Genomic DNA, 27,601 nt, shown 5'->3' with positions numbered 1-27,601 from the left:
TACTAGGAAGGAATGTCAGGTTGGCTCTTTTTAACGCCTCCCCCGAAACAGACCCGAAGTCCACAAACGGAACGCTCTTTCGCATCACTCGATCCAATTGCTAGCTACACGTTACTCTACTCTCATTCTCATTTCAATACTTTTTCTCTCTCTCTCTCTCTCTCTCTTTCTATCTTTCTCTTTTTCTATGTTTGATTCTTTACCCGCCCTACCTTCTTTCTCTCCTCTTTACGCATATCTTATTGCCTCACTGTATACATCCATCTTGTGTAAAAAGAACGACGTAGTCCCGCCTGTATATCGCCAGGTTCGGCACGAGCTCTGTGGCTGCCAAACACACAAAAAGCCTAGTCAGTAGTTTTCATGCGGCCAGGTGTCAACTGTGGATACACGTTATCAAGATTCTCATACTTTTACCTTGAATATACAATATTAATTTCAACGTTTATAGCAAAAATTAAACTTACGCAGAGAAACAGCCATAAATATATTCTTTCTTCAAAAATTATTTATTTTATACGTGCATGGCGTAAATCAGTTTTTAGAAAATCTATTAATATAAACGATATATATGTAAAGTGCAATTTATCCATCTTAGCAATTATTTTAGAATTTTATTTCAATTGCTTTTAAAGTAAACTGCTTAACTAATTTAAATACAAGCTTATGCGATGAATACGAATGCGCCGCGACGTAAAGGATCTTGTTTGTTTAATAAATTAACGCTCCGCGCTAGTTAATCCGCGACAAGAGGATTTTTTTTACGGAGAGAAACGCGGCTTTTAAGGGCGCCGTAAAATTACGATGCAGTGGCGCTTTGAAGTTGTTTACTTTACCAGCCATTGCAGTCATTAATTGACTTTTTGCGTGTTCGCATGTTCCACAACGCGTATCCACGGCCAATGCTCGTCCTCGCCAAAGTAGAAAAATCCCATTTTGTAACGCGCCAATGTTCCTTAGTACTGCTGTTCACAAAAATCTTTACTTCCTATTCAATATCAGCTATAAGTACTTCCTGTTCGAGTCAGTCCGGAACTCCTTTCACATACGACTCTTCGCGAAGTTTTTCCGTCAAGTGCATCGTACGCCATATCTATAAAAAAAAAAGTTTACGTCGGTCACAACACTGGCAATAGCTCTACAATGTATATATTGTTTTGCTTTCGAATTATAATCTAATGCACCTATTTACGAACACATAACTTTACCAATTATTAAATCCATACTGCGAGCATCTGACTTTTGGATACGTTCGTTTGTATTTCGAGAAGCAATTTAAACGAAAACTTGTTTTTTTATCCATATAAATAATATGAAAAGAGCATAGAAAATTAAAGTTTTATTATTAATATAGGAACACATTAAAAACATAAGGTTCTTTCAAAGATTGCTCGAAGAAGTTCGTCAAATATAATTCGACGTCGTCACCGCACGCACGTCTAACACAAATCAATGAGACATTCTCATTTGTGATATCACGATATCATGATATCATATATAATGTCATCGTTCTTTCATCACTAAGAAACAACATCCGTTTCACTTTTTTTCCTCCCTCTGTATATATCCATCTGTCTTATCCATCTAGCTCCAAGAAACCATCGAACAGTGTGACATACGATCGTAATCGGAGGAGAACCAGCGACCGTTTGAACAATCGCCTCACCCATTATCCTGAGCTGCTCCCTCAACAACTACGACTGTCTCTCTCTTTCTCTCTGTCTCTCTGTGTCTCTCTCTCTCTGACTTTTGTGCCCCGGACCCTGCCAAGCCAGCCAGCCCCTAGCCTATAGCCCCCAAACCCCCTTTGCCCACATAGATAGAGTGCCATGCCATGCGTGTTCGCTCTTGCTGTAGGTATGTCGCGAGTTTCAACGCGGGGCGTGCAAACGCGGCGAGACGGAGTGCCGGTTTGCGCACCCCCTCGAGACGGTGCAGGCGAACGAGGACGGCTCTGTGACGGTCTGCATGGACGCTGTCAAGGGCCGATGCAATCGGGACCCCTGCCGCTATTTCCACCCCCCTCTGCACCTTCAAGCCCACATTAAGGCCGCACAATCTCGGGCTAGCATTGCGGTAATGCATTTCTCTCTCTCTCTCTCTCTCTCTCTCTCTCTCTCTCTCTCTCTCTCTCTCTCTCTCTCTCTCTCTCTCTCTCTCTCTCTCTCTTTTTCTACCCTTTTTTACTTTTTTATTTCGCACATTTTCTTCTTTTATTTCTCACTTTTTCTTGATACATAACTTACATGACTATTTCTTTTTTGTTATTCTCAATTCTTGTTTATTTCTCCCATTTTTGTGTGCGCTTTTATTCTGTCCTTTCCAAATATTTCTTCTAATCTAATGACTACTGTTTGAGTACCTTGTCCAGCATTTCCCTCTTTACGTGGTAACGAAGTTCACACTATCTCACCTATCAGATCCTCTCTGAGTCTTTAAACGATACAGAAGGTTTTCTTCTTATTTTTTCTTCATCACACATTCGAATTGTCCGTTCTATTTTCATTTCTCTATCTTAATGGTCGGTGAATTGCGTCAGAACTTTATTTTATTATACAGATAGAATAATAACGTAAGAAATAAAAGCAAAATATTAATGTAACATTATCCAAGAAAATATTTCGTGATGTTGCATGGTTCCTGGCGTCAAAACACCGACACTATATTCTGTGTCAGCGATTGTCCCATTAAACAAAATATCAGTATGAATATAAATGGTTTTATAAAACCTGCTAGTTTTTGTGACAGAATTTATTTTACGAAAATGTTGACAGGAAAATATTATTTAGATTTACATTATATGTTGACGTAGAAAAAATGAAAACGTGGTATGTATGAAAAAAAACATTTTTATAAATTTTTTTACTCGGTATAGCTCTGTTATGACATTAAATATTTTATAAAAGTTCTTCATGTTAATGGGTCAACCAGAACACTAATAATCTTTTTTTCCTTTCTACTTTCTTCTTTTTCTGCCTTTCTGCCTCTTTCCATCTCGACCCCGCAGATCGTTCCATGTGGCGTGTGCTTCATGCAAATGTGTCGTCTCTTTTTTCATATTTTTTTTTTAATTATCTCCGCTGAAAATTGGTCGATGTTAAAAAGGATAAAGTACCGCTCGATGCTCTATTCTTTTCACTGTTGGGCTGCGATAATAAAGTACAGTGGTGTTGATGTCGCTTATCCTGAAGAGAAAATGATACGGAGACGTGTATCGCGGTTTCACCGTTGTTGCAATGCATCTCTATCATTAAGAAGAGTTATTTAGGTTTATCAAATCTTTATCTTAAAGTGTGGGTACTTTGTGACTCAATGTAATATAATGGATTTATATCTCATTTGAAAGAATATGTATTAATTAAATATTGTCCTGTGTGTGCGGAACGTGATATAAATGTAGCGTTGCACATTGATTCAGTATATCGTACCTAAAGATAAATTATTATTAGTTATCGGAGAGAAAAAGATGAATTAATTTAAATAAATCATTAAATATGTTTCGTATCGCATAATTCTTATTATTTTATTATTTGCGATTAATTAAATTTTATAGGATATTATATTACGTTAAATTTATATTTAATGTGTCAAACGAGAACGTTGTTGAAGAATATAGCAGCCACAAGCATTCTGCACTTTAAGAAATAATCGGAAACTATAAATGCAAAAAATTAAGAGAATACATTGCGCTTCCGCCTAACAAGCTTGGGAAGAAATTGCTCCATTTTTTCTTTTTTTTTTATTCGTACATAATTTCTTGATTGCTTTGGCTCCATTTATACTCTCACATCGTTGATTTCCACTTTCTGTCTATCTCCCTTGAATATTATGATATATCGCTTGAGTATTATGATTATATCACGGTCCCACTGTACTTTTTTTTATCAAGAAATACGCCTGAACGGACGAAAATTCAAAAGTTTTAAGAAATCGGACGGATAAAGGAGAATATCGATACGCTTCTCGCGATACTCTCGGAAAGTCTTTTGTGCAGACCGAGGATGTCGCCCACGGAGAACAAAAGACTCGAAGTGCACGCATGTTCCCCTCGACCGCACATTGTTCCTTCTTCCTCCTACACCTCAACCCCTGTTTTCTTCCTATCTTTCGTTCCTCCTTTACCCCTAAAACTGTAGTTCCTTTCCTCTTACTCTATCTCTCTGTCTCACAATCTCTCTCTCTCTTTTTTTTCTTTCATGTTTATCATCACCCTTCCTTTCAGTTTCCTAATTTTGCGTCAAAAGAAGCTTTTCGTTGCTGCGCTGCTTTTCGCCAATCTACGTCGAGTATGTACGCCATCGGTCTTCTCCCTTGATAGCAATAGCCCTTTACGTGCTTCACGCGCTATTGAACACGTATCGAGTTCTATGTAATGCCGATCTATATCACGGATATTTATATATGTACACACGATATCATCGCGCGCGAAGGCAGACAGAACAATAATATTGGCCAATTGTTGCGCAGTGCTAGAATTATATGATGGTTATGCTAGGAGTACGATGAACCTCTATCATTTAATAACATCTGTCATGCAAATTACACGTGGATTATTAATTAAATTTAACTAAAAGTCATCACATCAGTACTATGATAATCCTACATGTGATATTATATTAAACAATAATTTTCTTTATTTATATATATAATCCATAAAATAATGCATTATTTCCGAACGCATTTGTACATTTCCATTCAATTTGTACATTTTACTTTTATAAAAAAGAAATATACAAAAGATGGAGCGTGACATCGTCTCCTATTGTATAACTACCATTAGAGATGTTTATTTCGACATATTTTCTCTTACCTCTGAATTTTCCCGATTAATTCCCAATCTTCTTACAGTGCAATTACTTTCATCTTATTATCATTTGATTTTCTTCCAACGATCGTATAAGTCTCGTCCCATGTTTGTCGCTTTTGTGTTCGTCCATATTTTACATCTCCTGTATGATGTTCAGCCGTTTCTGTAGTGTGTAGTGAGTAGTACACAAGGCAAAATTCTTGTTAACATCACCAAAACACCACTGTTCTATTTCTCTCTTTCTAGCAGCCTATCGCAGCTATCCAGGTGCAAAGAACTAGTTGCAATACACCAATCACCTGTTCGGTACTTAGGTCATAATAATTACAAATACTTTTGCAGCTATGTGCACGCTCCATTTCTCTCCAATAAAGAAATATCATTAAAGATTTCTTTTTTGCATTATTAGTAAATTAATATATTTCGCTTGATATGCCAATGTTAACATGTAAACGTATACCATTAATACATTACAAGATTATAAATTTGGCAATTTAATCAGACAATACACAAAATTATCATATAAAATTATGCCATTTATGAGAGGTCTTATTGTATAATGTTCAATGACTTTATTAATATTTATACAATATTATATGAACGAACACATAATTTATACATCTCTATCAATCGAGGCATTTTCCGATTTAATTGGATTGAAATGAAGGAAAATCGTGGAAATGGAAATGGAACGTGGTCACGTTTTTGTAAATAAGAGTAGTTGAGAAAAGATATCTCTTACGAATGACACGTACACCACCCTGCTGACAAGCTGTGCTGCACGAAACCCGGCTATCAACCCCGCTGCTGTTTTTGCTGCCCCACACAAAAACGCTACACTAAGAGTCCCCGAAAGATATACGTTTATACATAGAAGACAGCGAAAAAAAAACAGTATAGAAGGAACAGATACGACGGGTTTGTTGGGAGGTGTGTGGGCCAGGCGATAAAATGTCTTTGTCCACTTCCGTTGTCAAATCTGTCTCTCTTAATTCTCGCAGTCGCGTGCGATCGCGATAACATTAGCGTCAAGCACGAGAGGATCGTGTAACAATCGCAGGATCTAAATTAGGAGATTGTTTCTCCGTCATTGCCCTGCGACCGCTCTTGACTGGAAAAGTCACGTGTAGGTCGATCAAATGTTATCCCTTTCGTTATCATTTATTATCCTTGTTATTATTTCAAGTAAAGAAATTATTAATCGCAGTCCTAAAAATTGGGTCGGAAGTTGAGGGTTTGAACTAACGAGTTTGTTCCGGTTAACGAACGGATAATCGATTGGATCAGGACTATTTTTGCGAACGCGTTTGGTACAAAGTGCGACTGGGACGGCGGCCGTCCCGCAGTCATTACGTATTTGTAAACAGCGCGGGGTGGACATACCCCGTTTCCTGCAGACTTAATCATCGTGTTTTGGATCCGTGAACTTGTCTCCGGGACACGATCGTATTCATTATCCGGGGGATAATAAAGTCGGAAAAGTAACGACTCGAGAAAAATGAAGGCAGTAATAAAAGAGAGAGAAAGAGCGAGAAAGACTTTCAGCGACGTCGCGCGGAAGACCTGCAGCCACACCCGGACACAATGGAGGAGAAAAGTCTCACATGGATGATTGCGGCAGACCAGCTTGTTGGCAGGGAAGTCTCATTCTCTAAAAGTGGTTTTCAATTTCCCAAGGGTGCATACCGCGTACCGACAGATACACCTCCGTCCGAATTTGCCTCGGGGGTTACGGACCGACGTGGATCTCTTAGAAAACGAAACACGACCGCGATGCGGGGGGGGGGAAATATGTTTGTTTTACTAGTTCTTTCCGCTTTATTCCTTTTTTCAGATGGCCCGTCGAAGGTACGACGTCTCGCGGGAAAATTTAAATCGCAAATTTTAATTTTTTAATTAATTCGATACAATTTCTACATATGCCACTCTTAAAGACCTATGAAATTAATAATCCAGGGATTTAAAGAAGGACAGTAGTATTATATATTGCATATATTATATTTGCTAAAATTTAATAACAATCGTTATTCAGCAATAAGTTACATTTTAGTAAAGAATGAACTCATACGACAGAAAAATTTTCCGTCATTTTAATTGATACAAATATCGCTTGTACGCTCGAGTTATAAAATTCTTTCAATATGAAATATTTTAATAATACTTTATGACGAGTTGCATAATGAAGTCTGTAATTAGCCTTGATGTATATTGTCTGATACCAACGAGGGCCACGCTGAATCGCATCGTCGCGACGTGATGCACTCTTCGGATTTGGTATGCCATACCTGAATGTTTATCAAGTGTACGACACGAAGTTCCTAAGCACGTAAGAGTGCAGATCTATCACCGAAACCGCATACGACACGTGCGAGGTGCGCGAGCTCGCGCATTCTCGATCTGTACAGAACAAGATCATTTGTCGCACATGTAAATATACACGCGCATGCACATACCGTCACACACACATACACACATGTAAACACACATTTTACAGACATATACCAGAAATATGACCACGACACACCGTTATCCTGTTCCCTAAAGAAGATGCCGACGACAACAGCGAGTTCTTAAATAAGAAGATTTGAACAAGAGAACACCGTTCACTTGGACGTTCGCGAGAGATGGTGTAAATTAATTGACTAAATTAATATTTCTTTCGTAAATTTTTCAGGTATTGTAAAGATAGAAAGACGAGAAGTACGGGTCCTAAGAGACGACCCTCCTCTTTTGCTTCACTCATAGTCTCTTGCACGCATTTCTTTGTAACTTTTCCTACTTCCATATTATATATATATACCTATATACGTAATTTTATTTTTTTTTCTCTCTCTCTCTCTCTCTCTCGATCGCTTTCTCTCTCTCTCTCTGTTTCGCAAGGGAAGTGCCGAAAGGGAAGAGCGAATGGTGGCCGGACGCTGACGCAAAACGAGAGAGAAAAGTGGAGCGAGAAGCCAAAGAGTCATATCACATATGTGTGTATGTGTGTGTATATATATGTATATATCTTGTACATGAATTTCCACACGCAAATATAGATTATGAGAGGCAGAGACGCCAAACTAATAAACTTCGAGAGAGTGCCTCGATTATTGCAGGTGTTGCAGCAGTCAGAAACGCCAGCCGAAAGCCCGATGTCGATGGACGATGAAGTGGGACCGGTTCTCTTTCGTATGCGTCCCTTTATCTACGTGCTTTTTCCTACGCTCTATGTTCGATTCTGATTTTCCAATATTGTTAAAATTTTGCGCTTTTCTTTTAGTCACCATAGATAACGTGCTCCGCCATATATAGATGTATCACTTCTCTGTCTGTCTGTCTCCTTAATATCGATCAAATAACGAATTAGTGCCAATTAGCCCGCAGATTGACGCTGACGCCAGCTACGTCTATTGGTCCTATCTAACGTGCTATGATTATTATTATTATTATTATTATTATTATTATTATTATTATTATTATTATTATTATTATTATTATTATTATTATTATTATTATTATTATTATTATCATCCTCATCATCAACATTATTATATTATTATTGCCATTATTATTAATCGGTGATGTTTATACTCGTGTCTGTCTCGTAGGAATTTGCGTTCCGCGAGTCGTCGCGTTGCTACACGCATTCCAAATGAGTAATGCGGTAAAAGACCGATAAACGCGGTACAACAAGGGAAAACGCGTTAAATAAGCAAATGCCTACACATGTGTCAGGCGAGTTCTCTCGCCGATAATTCTCTCGAGACTTGTCGATAATTGAAAATCCATCATGTTTTGATACAAAGTGCAGTTTTGTACGCTAAAATGCGTACACGATTATTACAACGAAGAAAAGTATCTTTTAAAATTTTTTTAAAATAATGTAAATGGCTGACCGGATACACGATTATCACAGCCGCGTTTATCGGACGAAGAAGATTGCGATCGCGTGTCGGATTCAAACCGTTCTACTCGCTTTTGATATTATTCGAAACGTGCAAAGATATCGCACATATAAATCTGCATCCGATTTATATTTTTATCTTTAGCTACTCTCTCGAAATTTGTTTGAACTTGCGCTGTACGTCCAAAAAACAAGTAGAAAATTAAAATGGTAAAAAATAGAAAGGCAACAATTGGACGATAAGCGATATCGAGTGGCGTGATAAACGGGAGTAGTTACGTAACTCGGGATGCACGTGCGAGTAATTCGAGCGGTGTATTTATAACCCAGTGGGGTATTTTTACGCATTGGCGGACGTGTCATCTTACGCGCGATCGCACAAAAGCTCACGCAAAAATATTGTAAATCCCGTGCGTATATGCGTGTGGCACGTGTGTGCGTGTGCGTGTGCGTGTGCACACACGTATTGACTCACGAAGAACGGCAAAAAGTAGTGCCGCGATAAGCGCGACACGGCGAGCCCCGCGTATAATTCGCGAATCTGTACGCGGGACGCGGGACATATCTAACACGCTTCCGCACACACGTATACACCCATACATGCACGCGTGACAAGTATGTGTTCTTTCTTTTTTTTTACATAAGACAAAAAGAATTATATCGCGGCTGTCGTTTCTTGCCTTAGCCTCAACTGGTCTGTTTTTCTTTTTTTGATTTTTATCTTGCCCTCTTCCGCCTGACGATGCTTCTACATGCTTGCTGACAATACCTTCGTGCGCTTCGCTACCTGCCAATTAACGCCTGCGAAATATTGCCGACCGAAACTCGGAAAAAAACTGTACCAACGCAAATAATAAAAAAAAAAATCAACGTAAATAATATGCACGATCGACCGATGCCACCGCACGCATGTGCCGAAACACGGAAAAAAACCTATATATGCCACCATCGCTACGACCGCCGCAACGATACAACAAAATATGTATAAATATGCTGACACACGAAAAATGTCTTGATTGGGAAATGTCTCGGGAATGCCGAAAACGGAAACGGATGTGGTCGACGCACGGAAAACTGTGTATGCGGCTGTAAAAACCTGAAATCTGTGTACACGTATAAAAACGCAAAAAAAAAACCGTGGAATCGGACAAAATCGAACGAACGTGTGAACATGAAAACGAAAAAAATAAATATGAAACGATACGAAAAAAACGCAGACGGCGACGATGCCGACGAACATGACGGGAATGAGTACGTTGGCTGGCGGAGTATCAGGAGTGCCGGCAACTGCGATGCCCGGAGGACTTCAGAGCGCCGGTATGGCGGGCATCGAGCTCGGCAAGAAGCGGATGCGCGACTCCAATGATGATCTGCTAATGGTACCACGGCTTATGCATGAAGTACACTTTCCTTTTTTTCGTAGCTGGACTCCGGTAAAATGGCCTCGATGTCACAGCGATTTTCGCAGAATCCTGACACATATATACGTGTATATCGTATATTCTTCAAAATTTTCTGTACCTTGATATGATGGAAGATATTATTGCGCCAGCAAGAAGTTGACCGATAAATTCACAATACAACAAGATATGTTAACGACGTTTCGAATACATATTGCGTTAGATATTATTGGCTACATTTATCATCCAGTCGCGGTGTTGACAGCTTTTTCAACATCGTTAATCAGAATGCAAGAAATTAATCGCTGGCAGTCATATAATCTTATGCTAATCTCGCGGCATTTCGAATTGGTGTTTGCCCGTACTTGCTCGTACTTGCTTGTGCTCAATCGGGGAAACTTTGCAAAACGGAGAGGTTTAAGCGTACGTTCCTCGTCGTAAATGTAATCGACCTTGCCGGTCTCGTGCGCTACGAGCGACGTCGCGAAGTTTGCGTCCCGGTATAAAGTTTGGGCGACCGCAACGAGACGGTTCCAGGCCATTTTCTGGAGATTCCACGTAGTCGTATCTTTAAGTTATGATTACAGTTATTGCGATTGTGAATACACTGCCGAGCGCGCTTAGAGCTCTAGCTCCTGTCTTCCATTTTTATTTCTAACAAGCTGTTTTCTTTATCAGCCAGAAAAAAGAAAACGGGAAAACGTTTCGGTGAAACCTTGCAGTTGACGCGTGTAAACCTAACGATACGAGATATCGCGTTTGTATACCAACACGGTGTTGTGATTGAAGCGTATATACTGGAATACCAATAACGTCACACACGGCGCCATAACTGAAACCTCTATGAGCCTAGCGACGCCACGTATGGCGTCATTATTGAAACCCCTCTAACCTTTGTAATGCAACGCGATAAATAATCGCGTCACGCGACAAAAGAAAGAATTTGCTTGAAAAAAATCATATAATAAAACGTACGGTTTCGCGAGTGAAATCGTTTTTTAAAGTTAAAGTCATAATTTGCAAGATGTGTTATAACATCCGATTTATCTACCGCATGACGCTTATATCGCACCACGTTTATTCTCGTATCGTACACGATAACGCATCGGCTTCTATCCAAAAACAAATCGCGTATAAAAAATTCTAGAGACTATATCTTTTTTTTTCTTGGTTTCGCTTTCCACTGTCGTTCGTTGCAATGTTGTTCGTACCAGAGCTTACGCCTCGTAATGTATTTATAGATCGCTTACTACTTTTTTTTCGATCGCTAGCCACGCGTTTGTATTATCACGAATGCGGAAAAGATTCTCTCTGTGAAGAGAATACGCAAAGTGCATATTCCATCAAAGTCGTGTCCATACGGAGGCACATTGAGCGTGGCTAGCGACTACCGGATATGATTTAACATACATTTATCCCTTGGCGATTCCCTGGCCAACGAAATTAGCGGATCCACGATTGCGTGAAGGGAGTACACTTTTCATCGCGATTGTTATCCGCTCGTTGGCCGCGCTTACATTTCGAGACACGCACGCACTGTTGAAACACTTGAGAAAGATTCGAATTGGTTGCAGATATATGCTTTAAAATATGTCTTTAATCCTTTAACAAAATTTGGCAAAAATTGTGTAGTCGCGACGTATGACATCTCGTTATTTTCTCATTACATTTAATGCGAGCGTGTGAAAAGTGATTTTCTATTATGTTTTTCATATTGTGGATAATCGATTAGGTGTTTCGACAAAAATTTTATTTGAGGCGCTTGACCGCTAAAGTTATGACAACTGATTTCTTATTAAATTTTTGCTATGAAAAAATTAACTGTTAAAAAGTCTGGAAGGGATTGAAGAAGAGATTACTGAAGATTTCTCAACGTTAAAGGATTAATGAAACGATAGAAATGAATACGATGGACGCAATATATTGATACGGAAGTGTGCGCGTGCTTCGATGCGAGCTCGGCAAGTCAACCGTCGACTCTAATCTCCGTACGTCAGGACCCTCCTTCGCGAAATGAAATGTAAAAGAGAATAAAGAGGGCGAGTCGTGAGGCCCTAAAGGCTCGCACTTTCGCGGTATGCCACGAATCTTGCATACCGCGGTGCTGCGTCTACGCGGAGCGTTAGATCTGTGTAAATTCTGAGCTTGCGCCGATGATGCATGCTGTGCTTAAGCGACTACCGAGGTGATGGTGGACGTTAACGTCATCCCCTCGACGCTCTGGACGATGACCAAAATTCTTGGAAGTTCTTGTCGCGAAGGATCGCGTCAAGCGGACCCTTATCGCCGCGACGCGTTTCGAGACATCGAGACATCGCCGCCCGCGAGACGGCTTCCCTTTATCTTCGTTAGAGTCACGTCGAATCTGCTAAAGAGCACTGTAGATCGCTTACATACACTTGCTACCTATTTTAATACTACCCTTTCTTTTACTTCTGTCTTTATATATTATACATATCACGTATATATATCTCGCTCTTTCTCTCTATCTCTCCGTCGCTAATACTGTCAATCAGCATCTGAAGCGCGATCGACAGATTCGTTCGGGTTTGAGACGTAATTTTATCCATGTGCAACTTTCTAACTCCGAACGCCAAGACGAAAATGGATTTTCGCTGTACAAATAGAGGCTTTCTTCAGAAAGCGCGCATAACTTCTCGGTATTTTCGGTACGTGAGTTTTCAATATGCGAAGAGAAAGAAGAAGTGCCTGCATAGAATCCATATAAATTCATAAGAATGCGAACTCTTGTTGCAGAAATGTATTAATATTTCAGAACAAAAATTTTGAAACGTGATAATATCGAAGTAGTCGAATGTGAATGGATTTTCTCTGTACGCGTACACACAAGATATATCATAAGATATGGGAATTACGGATTTTCTTTGGTGAATTTGAAGTCGAAAGTTTTCTGACTGTATAGAGCTAAAGAACAAACAAATCTTTCTTTTTAAGCAAACTTTAAATGAATTTTATTATAGCCTAATTTACATGTAAGTCATAATTAGAAAGAAAGTTATGCTGAATTTTTAAAAGTCATAATAACGTCAAGTTGATTAGCGCATAGCCATTTCTAAATTCATTAAAAGGAATAACGCTGTTATAATTCTCTTTCTAAAGTGTATTATTTCTACATATATATATATATATATATATATATATATATATATATATATATATATATATATATATATATATATATAAACCACTATTGTTTTCTTATTTTTATTATTATTTTTATTATTCTTAATATGTGATCGGAGAAGCAAAAAATTTGATGGAAACTTTTGCTACGTTTGTTTTGATATATCAATATATTTTCGGAAGTCTTAGTAGACAGCAACGGTCAGTACGAATGATAAAGAGCTGAAAGCCATGTTGCCTCTTGCGTGATAGCCAGTTGCACATTTTCAAGCAAACAAAACGCAGTGTGACGCTGATTCGCTTTCGCGCACACGCTTACTGGCAACGTTTCGCAATTACGTTTATTTTCTTAGTCGCGAAGCGCATACGGGCGAGTTTGGAGTCGTTCGCGGTGCAATCGGGAAGTTTGCTCGTAAAGTCACGGTTCTTGAAAATTGTATCCGTGCGTCGTTACGCGACTCCGAGTCCTTGGTTGGTGAGCAAACCGCGGGAACGCGTGTTAACACGCATATACATATATGTATGTAATATCTATGCCGCTGTGACAATATGTTTCACCCCGGCCAATTTATTATAAGTCAGCTTCTGAGCTTTTGCATCTCGTCTACCGCAGCTTCTAACTCGAACCGTGTTTTACACCTCGATAGAGATTTTGATTTGGCTTTCCCCTCTTTGTTGCGCACGCGTCTGCCTCTCGCAGACGATTTACCAAAGTGTCCGCTCACCAAGTATCACCGCAAGCTTACCAGCTTTCGTGAATCCGTGTTGTGCAACTTTCGCATCACGTATCGGTATCGCGAAGCCTTTTGTTCTCCGAGCCAAGCCCAACTTTTTGCCTTTTATTAATATCTCTTCTCGATCTTGCTTTTTCTTTTTCTCTTTCTTTCTATCTGTCCCTCTTTCTCTTTGTATCTTTCTCTTCAGTCTCTCCGTTTCGCTCGCAAATGAGAAACGATTCATTTGTCTTCACATTTATTCCGCAAAAATGGACGAAAAGCTTTCAGATCGGACATTAGCATCGACACTTTGTTACAGCGCGATTCCTGCTTCTTTGCTCTCGCAATAATCTTAATAGGAAAAGGCGACAGTGCAGTTTTTTCGATCGGTATTTTGATCGTTTATTAATGTAAGGCGACGGTCTCTCTTTAATCGAGCCGCGCACGGTCCTCGATATATAACAATGGCTGGTCTTTCTGACACGCTCCCAGTAGTAGAAACAGAGGAAAAGTGCAAAAGAAAGAAAGAAAGAAAGAACGAACGAACAAAACATTTTGCAGTTATCCAACAACGAAACGTCGTCGTTTGGGAACGTCGCCGCAAGCTGCGTCATCGGCACAACTTTTACACACTACCACAAGTCCAACACTCTTCTCCACCGCGTCACCGTCTACTCTCCCCCGTCCCCCTCGTTTTTTTGAGACACGACCCTTTCTCGTTTCCCATCTCGAAAATCCAATTATACAGACGCAACGCGCCTCGTCCTCGAAATTAGTTGAAACCGATCCTGTCTTTGTTGCAGATGGACATGAAGTCTGTCGGGTCGTTCTACTACGAGAATTTTGTAAGTGCAGAACCTAAACATTGAATCATAATTCATATGCTGTGATCCATTTCTTCGCGCGTATCGCTCCGTTTGTACTCGCGATTAACACGATCTCCTCCCATCCAGGAGTGTTATTTGTCTAGGAGATTTCAATTTCTTGCAGCGAGATGTAAAAATTCTACTGACAAAATTCTTTTCGCATTATCATTAAATTCGCAGATAGCAGCGATTGTTTCTTTGTAAATCAGTGTTAACATCGCAGATGTAATTCCTCCCGGCTGCGACACATGCGACGTTAATCGCTGTTTTGCAAAGAAGACGAAAGAATCACTGTTACATCGATATCAACTCATCTTAAAATACTAATTTGTTACGAATTACGATTTACGATTGTGTTGGACGAAAGAGGTCGGCCTTTCGGCCACGTCAAACCCGACGTCTCCTGCACGGCTGGATCAAGAAAACTCATGAGCACGCAAAAGAGAACAATATATCGTATCCCTGGCCCAAAACGGAGTCGAGGCTTTCACGGAGGAAGCTTCCGCTCGAGAGTGGCCACGTCGCTCACGTCACAAACCCATTCTAATCACGAATCTCTTTACAATTCTTTTTGCAGGCCTTCCAAGGGATGGTTCCGTATAAACGACCGGCGGCCGACAAGTCCGGCGTGCCGGTCTATCAGCCTACCGGTGCGACGACCTATCAACAGTTAATGCAGCTACAGCAGCCCTTCGTGCCTGTGTCATGTGAGTACACTGGAACACCACCCCTACCCACCCAAACCTCTAACCAATCGGTCGTGCAACCTCCGAACGTGCAAAGCAACCACCACGCGATGGTGGTGCAATCCTCCTCCTCCCAGGGAGCCGCTGGCGCCACAGTCAATAACTGCGCCGACGCCAACAATGGCGTGCTGATGGATCCCTGCAACAATCCGCCGCCGCCACCTCCGACTGCTGACAATAACAGTAACAATAGTAACAGCAGTAACAAGCAGCAGGTTACCACGCAGAATCACGATGTCGAAAATGCGCGTAACTCCCCCGAATTGAATCACTCGAGCCCATCGTCGCTGCAGCAGCAGCAACAGCAGCAGCAGCAGCAGCAGCAGCAGCAGCAGCAGGTGCAGGTGCAGCAACACCAACACCAACACCAACACCAACATCAACACCAACATCAACAGCAACAGCAGCAGCAGCACCAGCACCAAATTAATCAGCTGACGTTGCCACCAGCGATGAGCCCGTTGACCTCAATGGCCGGTCTGACCTCGATGCCCGGCGTGGTGAACATGGCCGGTCTGACCTCGATGGCTTCCATGGCTTCCATGGCGAATATGTCACCGATAACAAGTATGACTTCTATGAGCAATTATAACTCCAATATGGCGAGTCTGAATATGCTCAACAGCCTCGGGATGGCCTCCCATTATCGAGATGGGTTACCAGCCCATCTCGATCCAGCGGCTCTCGCTAAAGAGGTTGCTCAGAAAAACTATGCTAAAGCCATCAAGCTCTCGCAAGCCTCGCAGTCTTACGGCCTCGGCCAGCTCGCCGCGCTTAATTACACCGGCGTTGCTTTGAACAAACAAAACCTCGTGAATCCCGCCGCGGCGGCCGCTGGGAATCCCGCGGTGGCGGCAGCCAGTCTGCAAGCCACCGCGGCGACGCCCAGACCCGTCATCTCGAGTCTGGCCGGTATCCCGGGCGCCCTGACCTCACCGCTGTCCGCGGGTATCCTGGCGTACTCCAGACCGCCGCCCACAGCGACCCCCCACATAAACCCATATTCCCTAATCAGACAACAGATCTTGCCGAATCCATATGTCCAAGCGTCGATACCCGGCGCTGCGACTGTACAGACCTCGCCCTATCACCATGTCCAGAATCCGTATGCTGTTCTACCTGGAGTAGGCAGCGTACCCGGGGTAGCGGCCGCGGCCGCGGCTGCGGCTGCGGGTGTACCGCAGATACCGCAGATGGGCAATCCGGCGACGATAGCGGCGCAGCCGCAGGTAGCGATTCCCGTGAGCTCCGGGGTGATTATGCAACCGTACAAGAAAATGAAGACGTCGTAAAGACGTCTTTGCCTGCCGGCACGGGAGGACTCGTCTCTTCTCACGAGAGTGCCGTTCCTTCCTTCGAGCACCTTCCATTCTCTCCCTCGCGAGAACGAGCGAACGATTTCCGCGATAGTCGCTATCGGACGATGATTGCCGCTACCGATCGCGCGGTAGTCGTGCAGCATTTTAGATAATTCTAGAGTATCTCTTTACAATTAGCGTTCAATTGTGGAGACGAATGACGGATCGTAAAAATTATTACGATCCCGAATAGACTTTCGCAATTGTATTTTCGTAGTTTCGTAGTTTCAGTCTCAGTAAGATTGATAAGAACGGTTAGAAATAATAGCGTTTGTGGAAATAAAAAAGATTAATAAAATACATTAAATCTATAAAATTGAGCTAAATGAATATTTGATATATTAGTTAACAATAACTCAGTGGGAATTAGTCCTAGAATGTTATACTTTTCGGCATAAATCACATAAGTGGAGATTAAGTGGAGACGGTGAACTTCTTGTCATACGTTGTTATTTGATTTTTCTATATTTTGCTGATAAAAGTGTTTTAAAAAGAGAGAGAGAGAGAGAGAGAGAGAATGTATGTACAACATATACATTCTTTATACGCCATGTACAAAATATTGAATTGCAATTTGTTAGCTTTAATTTTATTCGATATTATTAAAAAAAATTACGTATTTAAATCTTCGACTACATCGACTACATCGATGAAACGAAAAATGTAGAAAAACAAAAGTGCAGTCCTAAGATATTAATCTCCATCGCCGATGCTCAAAAAGCGAGAAATCGGACTTCGTTCGCGAGAGGGAAAGAATATTCAGTTGAGCGATTGCTGAGACGAGAGATGTTGATATAAAGAAACAAGTTCCGAAAATAGATTCATTTTCTAGTCAGACATTGTCGGTGAACAGTGCCTTATTGACCCAATTCCATTTGGAGCGTTATAAGCGTACAACTGCAGAAGAGAATGGTGAACGATGCGAGGAAGTGTGGGATTTTTTCCCGTCATATTAACCTGCTTGCTTAAATGACTGAGGGAGACATGACTACCGTTCCGATCTTATTTCCGTCGAAATAAACCTGAATTTAATTTCGACCAGAAATTTCGACTTGCCGGTAAAGACTGCGTTCGAGAGAAGGCGAGAAAGAGCTTGCGAAAAATTGAGCGTGGCCGAAGTGTTGGATTACATTAATTATCTATTTTACTATATGATTTTTTTTTCTCTAGAATAATAGGGATTTGCGATATACTTGATATAGTTTTTAACTTTGCCGATAATTAGCGTTGTTTTACTGTAGAGAACTATTGGAAATGTTATGTGTCGTTGCGTGGCTCCGTTTTGTTCTTTTAATAAGCTAAATTATTGTAAATAAGTCAACTTGCGCCGTAAGTACGGCATTGCAATATTTTTATTTCGGAATTACACAAGTTTTCGTTATAGCCATTCGTCCAATTTTAACGTATAACGTCCGAAACAAGGAAGATAAAAACGACGCTTGGCCTATGTCACGTTATGTGCGATACTTGCCTTTAAGTCCATAGTGTTAATTAGCGTTCGCGATTAGGGTTCTTGAAATAATTATTATTCGACGTTAGATTATTTTATTAGAGCACGGTTTGCTTGTTTACATATTGTAGTAATATTTTCAAAATTTTATTTTATTTGTTCGTCTCGGAAGAGGAAGTTAAATAATGTTAAATAAGAAAAAAATCGCGCAAAGTACATTGGTTTTAACATTTTAGCATTACGTAGTGCATTCAGAAAACTGTTTTTTTCGTTATCACATGATAGATTTTGGATTACACGTGACTTGTGCGTGATATTTGTTAATATTTAAAGAAAATTGTTTTAAAATTTTTATTGACTTGACCTATCTTTTTTTTTAGTTAGATATAAGAATATACATTATGTCTGTATATGGCGACATATATTTCCTAAAAACACCTTGCACATCGAGTATAAATTCGGACTGGAAGATGCGACGCTTCCAGTAGGCCCTTAGTTGTCATGTAATATGCTTAGAAATTAGGGTAGTTATTTGTTTTATACTTAGCGTATCTATTATCTTTAGCGTAAGCGTGCTCGAACACAACGTACTCTTCTGTCCTAATGGATTCAATTCGGGGGAGTCTGTTGCACACAGTGAATTTCGTCAATTGCGACCTATGAGCTTATGCATTTAGCCGAATGAGAGAAGTACGGAAAACAATTGAGAAAGAGAAAGAGAAACACGGCGAGTCCGCGGGATATGTGGATATATTTACGTGGAATTGAACGAAGAAAGAGGATGGAGAGTAAAAATTGATCGATCCAACCTTGAAGGCGGTGGGACGGGAAGGGAAAATGTCTCGTTGATTGCCCCTCGAAGGTGGGAAGAAAACGAGTTCACATGCGCATCGTGGTACACGACCGCACAAACATTACTCTTAAGACACTCACACGACTTACATGATAGACACTGCGTATATTTTTATTAATTCGCGCATATAAGGGTAAGAGAGAAAAGCGATTGTGCGGTGTTAGTTGAAAGAGCGCAATTTGTACGCGAGAAAACACAGGGAGACGTATTCACGCGTACATTTACTTTCCTCTCTTCCGCATGTCCGCATTCACGTGTCTGCCAGTGATTTGAAAGTTTGTTTAAGTCCTAATGTATAGTTGTAAACATATATACATATGTGCATATAAGCATATATATGTATATATGCGTTTGTAAATAATTTTTTTATATACAGGATGAAATTGAAAGATATTTGTCGTATGTGTTAAAGTTGTATGCGTATATAATATATATAAATGTTTGTGTGTGTATATATATATAATATATATATTTTAATAATATATAATATATAACATATAATGTATCTTACATAATATGTGTCATATATATTAAATATAATTATATATATATATATATATACACATACATATATGAAAAGCACACTCGCTGGCACGTATAGTAGTGGCAAAGAAACGAAACGGCCGGTCGTATCGTAATTTTCACGAAAAAAAAACCAAGCGAACAAATTGTACGACGGTGGGAATTATTTGTGTACACGAAAACGCGGAAGAACAGAGCGAGACGAGGTATTTTCCGAGAATCCCGGCACGTATGCAAGTGAAATGTACTTTTATCGCTCCATGCGAAAAGTTCGCGATATACTTATCTTAAATCTCTCTCGTAAAAGTTTAGTTTTAATCCTGGTCCTGCTCGTGACGTGGAAAATTGCAATTGCTAAGAAATTTTATTCAGATTACAATGTCGTATCTCTCCTCCTGGCCCGAGAGCTCGAGATACGGATATGATTGGAGAATAAGCACATTTTTTTCCCTTACAATTCCTTCGGTTCTTCCGCGGTATTAGAAACAACTTCTTCCAAAGGGTTATAAAGTGTCACCTATGCCGAAAACGCACAAGATTGTAGAATGAGATCGTCTTATGATTCTAGACTAGCGACTTTCAACTTTTAACAATAACGAACATCACAGAATAATCTGTGGATAATTAAACCGTAAATTGATACACACACACACACACACACACACACACACACACACACACACACACACACACACACACACACACACACACACACACACACACACACACACACACACACACACACACACACACACACACACACACACACACACACACACACACACACACACACACAGCACGTAATTTAAAAATCAAAACACATCATTCTTATAGAATTATAGATTTCAGATAAAAATATTTCTTATTCGCCTACTTATTTAGTATGTCGTTGACTATCTTATAATCTATTTGACTTTACATATAATTGTACATGATGAACGTATTATCTGATAATATTCGAATAATTACTTTATAAATATTTCTTCCATGATCTAAAGTTGTTCTTCTATTGAAATGAAGAATCTATACATATTTTTCAAACGCTCATAACTTATACATTTATAATTGACGAATTAACGTTTGTAACGTCGAATTTTATTTGTTTTGAAAGATAGATTTTTACTAAAATCTATATAAGTTAAAAGTGATTATTATATTGTTTTGAAGTCAGAATCGAGAATTCTCAAGGGTATCATGGGGTTTTCCATAATGAACGCCACGCGAGGGAACTCCTCGAGACAAATGCCGTTTTGTTACAAGTGACCAAGGGAATTTATTGAGGCGCCGTGTCCCAGAGGGAAGAAATTGTTTCTATCCTTAGGATAAACGCGCGTGCGGCGGTCCTATGTGATAATATATAATGTATTACACTCATATGTACACACGTTACACGCACACACTGTTCTCGCATGCGCGTGGCACTGGAGTATAGTAAGATTAGCCCTTTCAGTGTCTTCTATGGCGTCAGCTTGGAACTCACGATCAGTACTTATGATGCCACGCGTCACGGTATCATACGTGACGTCATCGGCGCTAAAGGGCCTCGAGAGAAGATGGCGATATAATAACGTTAATCCATAAGCAAAGTCCTAACGGCCTTGGACAAGCCGAGGATTCGCGGCGATGATGCGCGATCAAGTTCCGTACTCGACTTAACGACAGCTCTATAAGGTACAAGGATAAGCGGAGAGTCGATAGGATCGAGCCTGAAATACCGATTACGGACCGATACACTTTTAGGGTTCCTGAAAAACTTGATGTCTACAAATTATATACGTACATTATCGAGAGGGTGGCTGATATTTTTAAGTTCACACCGAAAACCCGGAATCGCGTTTTTGGGCTCGACGCGATCGGTCCGAAGAGCGATCGATCGGTCGCCGCCGTTGTTGCATCAAATGTAGCAAAATGTTTCCTTAGAACTGTGATTGTTTTATCGCAAAGCTACTACGTACTTCCATAAGAGGAATGTTCATTATATTTTACTAGAGGAGAGTGTATTCTTTTAAGGGATATGTATTAGAGTAGAGAGGGGTGTCTCGTACGCGTGATATGAGAAGCAAGAGAGAGAGAAAGGGAGAGAGAGACGCAATCCCGTGTTCTCGGTGTGACATCGGCAAAACAGCGGAAGTGCCTTCCCCTTGCACTCTATACACCATTGCACACAGAGAACACGTATACAACAAATGCCTACATTATTCAGACATGCGACGCGGGAACGAAGCACTACGATAAAGAAAAAAAAGAAAAAACTTACACGATATATAATTATATTTATATACCCTTATTAAGATAAATTGCATATATATATATATATATATATATATATATATATATACAGACATGTATCGTATTGTCGTTGTTGCATATAAGTTAACGCGATGCAACGAAAGGAAAGAAAGGAGGACATATTCCACAAGGAACTAATTACACGTACAGGAAATTATTTTGTGGATTATGTATCTGTATATATACATAACCACATATACACACATGTTCGAATACACATTATGATGAGAATGAGAGAAACGTTTTACGACTATAACTACTTATACACGCATCAGATAGTATTTATTATTGTGTACTGTACTGTCTCTTATAATTCTTCTCATTGTACATTATTATACATATACGTATGTAAACATATATATACATACACACACACACACACATACGCAGAGCTCACACATATGTAATATCGATCATGTCGAGAGTAACATTACGCACGATCTCGGGAATGTGTAGATGCAAAAGTCCGCGCGCATCTTCAACAATTGTACGCGCGCGCAGGGTCTATAATACTTGAGTCTGTCCGAATTCTTTCGTTTGTATTCACCATCGTGTTGTGTGTACTCGCGCGTTTATGTGTGTGTGTCGATGCGATCGGGATTTAATCATCGTCCTCGCGCGAGGCACGGCGAAAAGTGATGAAACGCGACAGCTTGCGCCGACTCGAGATAGAGAGATGTAGTTGATCTCATCGGTCTCGAATTGCGTTTTTTTGCGCGTGCACGCTCACGGGGTTTGTCAAGGAGTCAGCCAGTATTTGTAATAATAATGCTTGAGAAATGCATGAATATTTGTTTTATTAATGCTTCTTCTTATTTCATCTCTTTCTATATGATAAAAAGAAAAGTGAAACAGAACTTCCCGAGAGACTCGCTAATCCCTTGTAATATTTATATTTATACATATATTAGTGTATATATATATATATAGTATTATATATATATATATATATGTACTTGTGTATTATTCGATATTGCGCCCATTATTGCTCACAGTCTTAGCCTCGCTTCCTGCTTCCCTTGTTTTTAATCTCCTCTCATTCGGAATCTATTCGACTCAGTGCTTGTATCGTAACCACTTTCTGTTAAACGTTTTTCTTTTAAAATTTGTATTACTATTTTCTTTCAGTGTTATATCACGCTGTTTGCGTACCCGCTGCGATCGGTGCGACGTCACGCCGGCGCCGATCGCAATTTCCCGCGGATCAGTTACACTTACATTAATTTCGACGTATTCTTTCACTATTGCGTGCTCTTGGCGAAATTCCTGATGCCGTTGTTATATCATTGCTCATCTGCGTATCGTTGCAATTAATTTTCCTACGATCCGCGATGATTTCTCACTCGCCGAGAGCACGCGAGTTACGCCAAGCACGCGAGTCCTCTTAAGACCACGTAGATGTTAGCCGCTTTTACTATGGCGAACACCGTAAAAAAAAGAGAGTACCGTATGACTCACGACTCGCTGTCCTCTTCTTCTCGTCTTCTTCCCTGTAATCTTCACCTCCTACGCCTTCCCCTTTCAAAAACCCTCACGGCTTTTCCCGCGCTTTAGTTGCGACATTCTTGAGGCACGGAGGAGAGATGTATCTGGATATGTTAATATCTGTATCTTCCCGATCACACGTCGATCCTTTGGCCTTTTGATTCCTATTCGATTCTATACAATCGCCACATCAAGCTCCGTTCCCCGGCAAAGATGGTTGATCGTCATCGAGAAGAAGGTCGGCGCTCTTATCGCGTTTTATCGTGCTCTCGCAAGTCGTATATATTTCGAACGTGGGGTAAGAATAAATTTTGGGAGACGCGATATAAGTTTTTTATTTACGTTGATTTCGGTCGGTGATCGTACGCCGTGAACGAAAGAGGTTTAAGGCACGGCTGGTAATTAGATTCGCGTTATCGTCGCTTTGATGAAATCCGATATTATTTACGCTACGTTCGTAGTATACGGCTTCTGTACTTCCGGGAGACGATTTGGAATTTTGGATCGAGAAAAAAAATAGAATATGAGAATTGTTCAAAATAAAAGTTATTCCGATATTGGTAATTAAAGCATGTGATATAACGGACTCGTTTCACTTATTGCGACCTTTTTCAAATATTCTGATATGTCCCCACTTCATCATCCTGCGTTCCTCTCGCTTCCTCTCCAGCTTTCTTTGTTACTCATTGCTAAGCCTGCGTAAAGATGTGCGTGTGTGCCTAATAAGCTCTTCCATAATGCTTGGCACAATGAGCCTCCTGTAAATATAAAATCTTGACGAAAAAGCTCCAAAACGTGATCGCTTTGCACACTATTACATAATATTTTATTTCAGAGGCAGTTTATCATCGCGATGTTGGAGTCATTGATCTTCGCAGATCGTAACGACGCTACGCAACTATACGTGATAAGTTAAGAGGCAGTAAATGACATTTTTATCAATTGGTCTCTTTTGCATAATATTTATTACAATTTACGGAAAGACAGAGGGGAGGGGGGAGAGTGAGAGAAGGCTGTAATAAATCTTGAACATATTTTATTTTATTTTATTTTATATTGCAACAGTAACATAATTTTGTGGAAAGAACTTAAAAAGTAAAAATTTATCTGTATTGTCAGTTACAGCCTCGTACTTAATCGCAGCAAAATGATTTCGCTATAGCTGCTTCTAGTTGCGCTTCGTTTGCCGCTTCCGCCATGTTCGGCGGGCAGAGCTATTTCGCAGCGAATCGCAATCGGCAAATAACGTGGACTACCTTCTCTTTTTACATCGTCGGTATAATTTCGCTGCGATTACAAACGCGCGCCACGAACCCGATCGATTGCGAACGATCCTTATTTGTCCGCGCGCGATATTGCGGCTGCGACGAAGATAGCGCAGCGGTGTGAAAAAAAAAGAGCTCAGAATAGCCGATGCAATTTGACGAATGCAATATCTGCGACTGCATACGTATATACGCGTGTCGAGTAAGCAAACGCAATTACGCAAATACATAAACGAAAGTTTATTGTTCTGCACTCACGCATGGAGCAAATTAACCTCCGAACTGCAGTCTCATATTCGCGACGATTCGATAGTTTGGTATCGCGTTCTAATCGTCCGGACATAACGATTCGCGAATGCAAATGACGGATATACGCGCAAAAAGTACACATTTCAGCGTGATTGGTCTCTCCCACTATTAATAGTCGAACGGCGGCGATCTAGTTACTGCTTGTTTTGTTTGTTGCGCGTTGAAGCACTTTATATCGACAGAACCCGAAGAGAAATCGCGCGGTTTCCGCGGAAATTCTAGTAAGTAGTAGTTTCTGCCGTACTGTAATACGAGTAAAGGCTCAGTCACAATGAGAAAAATAAAGAATAATAAGATAAAGGAATAAGGAATAAAGGAATGTCGCATCTCACTTCAGTACACGTACATTAAAGTGAGATACAACATGCCTTATTCCTTTATCTTATTCTATATTTTGACTCATTGTGACTGAGCCCTAAGTCACTTGCTGCGCTCTATACTTGTGGCTAATAAAAGTTATATGTGCTTTTGTAATATAGCCATCTTCTGATTCTTACCAGATTATTTGCCATTTAATAATAATCAATATATCGCTGTCTGTCTTTTTCTGCGCTAAAGAATTTGAACGCAAGCGACGCTTCTTGCATACCCGCATACCTGCGCCGATATTAAAAAATCGACATGCAGCACTCTTTCCAATGTAAGTATCGCAGTAGCACTTTATTGTATTACATAATGCAAGCTTTAGCTCCATCGTCATTTAATTGTACTTATTCTATAATATATTTAATTTACTACTTTCTTATATAGAGTGTTGGCACAAAATTACATATTCTGTAGGAGATACGGATTTTATATGTGCTTACCTGAGCATTCTGCGTCTTTTTCGTACAACGTATACTAGTTTAATAAGTAGCCCCCGATTTGCGTGCTAAGGGCATTCCCCGGAGACCAATGTGAAAATCAAATTTGCGAACGAGGATATTTAAACGTCTAGAAAGATTGCGATATATCTGCGGAAAGTGCGAATAAATAATCTATCTTTATCTTGATAGAATGTTTTAATTAAAAATGTTCATTACGATAATTAACAGAGTTAGAGAAAAAACAGTAATTTGAGATCTGGGAACAAAATGGTAAAATAAACGAATTGGAAGAGTAATTTAATGAACAAAGTTTAAAAAGATTAAACTTTCAGATTAATCTTTTCAATTTCATTCAGTCAGTTATTATTATATCTCAAGCTGATAAAAAAATTTAAATGCATTGAAAAATGGGCTCAGGGATTTTTAAAAAGGATTTTTAGGATAAAAGAGGAAATCGGGTCAATTTTGCTCGAAGCGATTTTGATTTGCACAGATTTTGGGCTCGATACTTTCTGGGAATGCATTAATTGCTCCAAATGGGAAGTCATCTGTACCTATTTGCCTGGTTAAACTCTCTGTCACCTCGACAAAACTCGATATAGACACTTATACTGGCGCATGCGAACACGGTGTACTTGAAACGCAAAGCTTCATAGAAGAATGCACGAGAGAGCGTACTCGTTCGAAGGATTCGCTGCCCGTGGCTATTTTATTAACCGTTGGAGGTCAGCCACGGTTTTTAGACATTATGTATAGTTTAATATACTATGCAGTGCTATATATACCTATTCATTCGTTTGCAGCGCAAGAATTGAATCGGCGTACGCGTGCGGGCTCTGTACGAGACGAATGTGTACCAGCCAATTACATATATATGTACCACACGTATATATATATATATGCATACACACACGCCACCGCCGGTGCATGTTGAAGCGCGATCGTTCATGGTCTCTCTTTCAACTTTCTGTTTCATGCTTGCCCTCGCCTGGATACCCACCGCACGCGTCTTTCAACTGAAAATTCACCATGTGCATACCGTTTGATCCACTACCCCTGCCGACGCTTTTATCCCGACCCGACCGATGCAATCCCTGACGTCCTGTGTGATGGCCTACGTGGCGCCGATCCAATCCTCTAATTGATGAATCCTGAAACACCCACGATCCATACGATGGCTCCCATTCACGATCCTCGCCTCGCCTCGCCTCGATCGAATTACACTCGTGTGGCGATTGTGTGACAACTCTCCCGCTCGTATGTCGAAAATCTTCGCGACAAAAAAATATCAATACGCCACATTATTAATCAATATTTAAAAACAAACGTTCGTTATCGCCTATCCGTAAAATTATCCTCTGCGTCGCACGATAAATGACAAATATGTAATAATAACACGCGTACGCACGGATCGTCAATATCGTTGGTCGCACGCCATTTGAAACTCGATGCAAAATCGTCAATCATTTTTTTCGCGTTCGTTAACCAATCATGGACGAAACTACACGGTGATGGATTGTCGGTGCTTTTCCCTCTTCCCTCTTCTCCTTTTTTTTTGTTTCTCACAATCGCCGATCTCGTTTCGTTCGTTGGTGGCCACGCTGAATCGTTTGATAAATATTTGGCAAACGAATGAACGAAATAAAACGATATACGGATTCGAACATTGTCGCGTGATTCGAAAATGGCGGCCCGCGAT

General features: G+C 40.3%; 1 protein-coding gene and 1 long non-coding RNA gene across 17 annotated transcripts in view; one reads left to right on the top strand and one right to left on the bottom strand.

Annotated features, from left to right (window-relative positions):
- The window catches only part of LOC143902809 (protein muscleblind), a 435,206-nt gene that overhangs the window by 398,551 nt on the left and 9,054 nt on the right, over nucleotides 1-27,601 (top strand). For 5 of the 16 annotated variants that reach the window (XM_077415980.1, XM_077415982.1, XM_077415981.1 and 2 more), the window contains 4 exons: nucleotides 1,858-2,076; nucleotides 9,911-10,093; nucleotides 14,757-14,798; nucleotides 15,397-20,464. In XM_077415980.1, coding sequence (XP_077272106.1) covers nucleotides 1,858-2,076; nucleotides 9,911-10,093; nucleotides 14,757-14,798; nucleotides 15,397-16,857 — 1,905 coding nt within the window. In that variant the 3' untranslated portion in view covers nucleotides 16,858-20,464. Of the gene's footprint in view, nucleotides 1-1,857; nucleotides 2,077-9,910; nucleotides 10,094-14,756; nucleotides 14,799-15,396; nucleotides 20,465-27,601 lie in introns of those variants that run through there. The other 11 variants (XR_013258485.1, XR_013258489.1, XR_013258487.1 and 8 more) reach the window with 7 other exon arrangements.
- The window catches only part of LOC143902815 (uncharacterized), a 26,730-nt gene continuing 23,818 nt past the window's right edge, over nucleotides 24,690-27,601 (bottom strand). Inside the window, exon 2 of the long non-coding RNA XR_013258490.1 lies at nucleotides 24,690-27,053. This is a non-coding gene — a long non-coding RNA (uncharacterized LOC143902815). The remainder of the gene's footprint in view (nucleotides 27,054-27,601) is intronic.

The sequence above is a fragment of the Temnothorax americanus genome, unplaced genomic scaffold (genome assembly GCF_048541705.1).
Source record: "Temnothorax americanus isolate GAGA-0224 unplaced genomic scaffold, ASM4854170v1 Scaffold40, whole genome shotgun sequence".
Lineage (NCBI taxonomy): Eukaryota > Metazoa > Arthropoda > Insecta > Hymenoptera > Formicidae > Temnothorax > Temnothorax americanus.
This window is presented reverse-complemented; position numbering and strand designations above follow the sequence as displayed.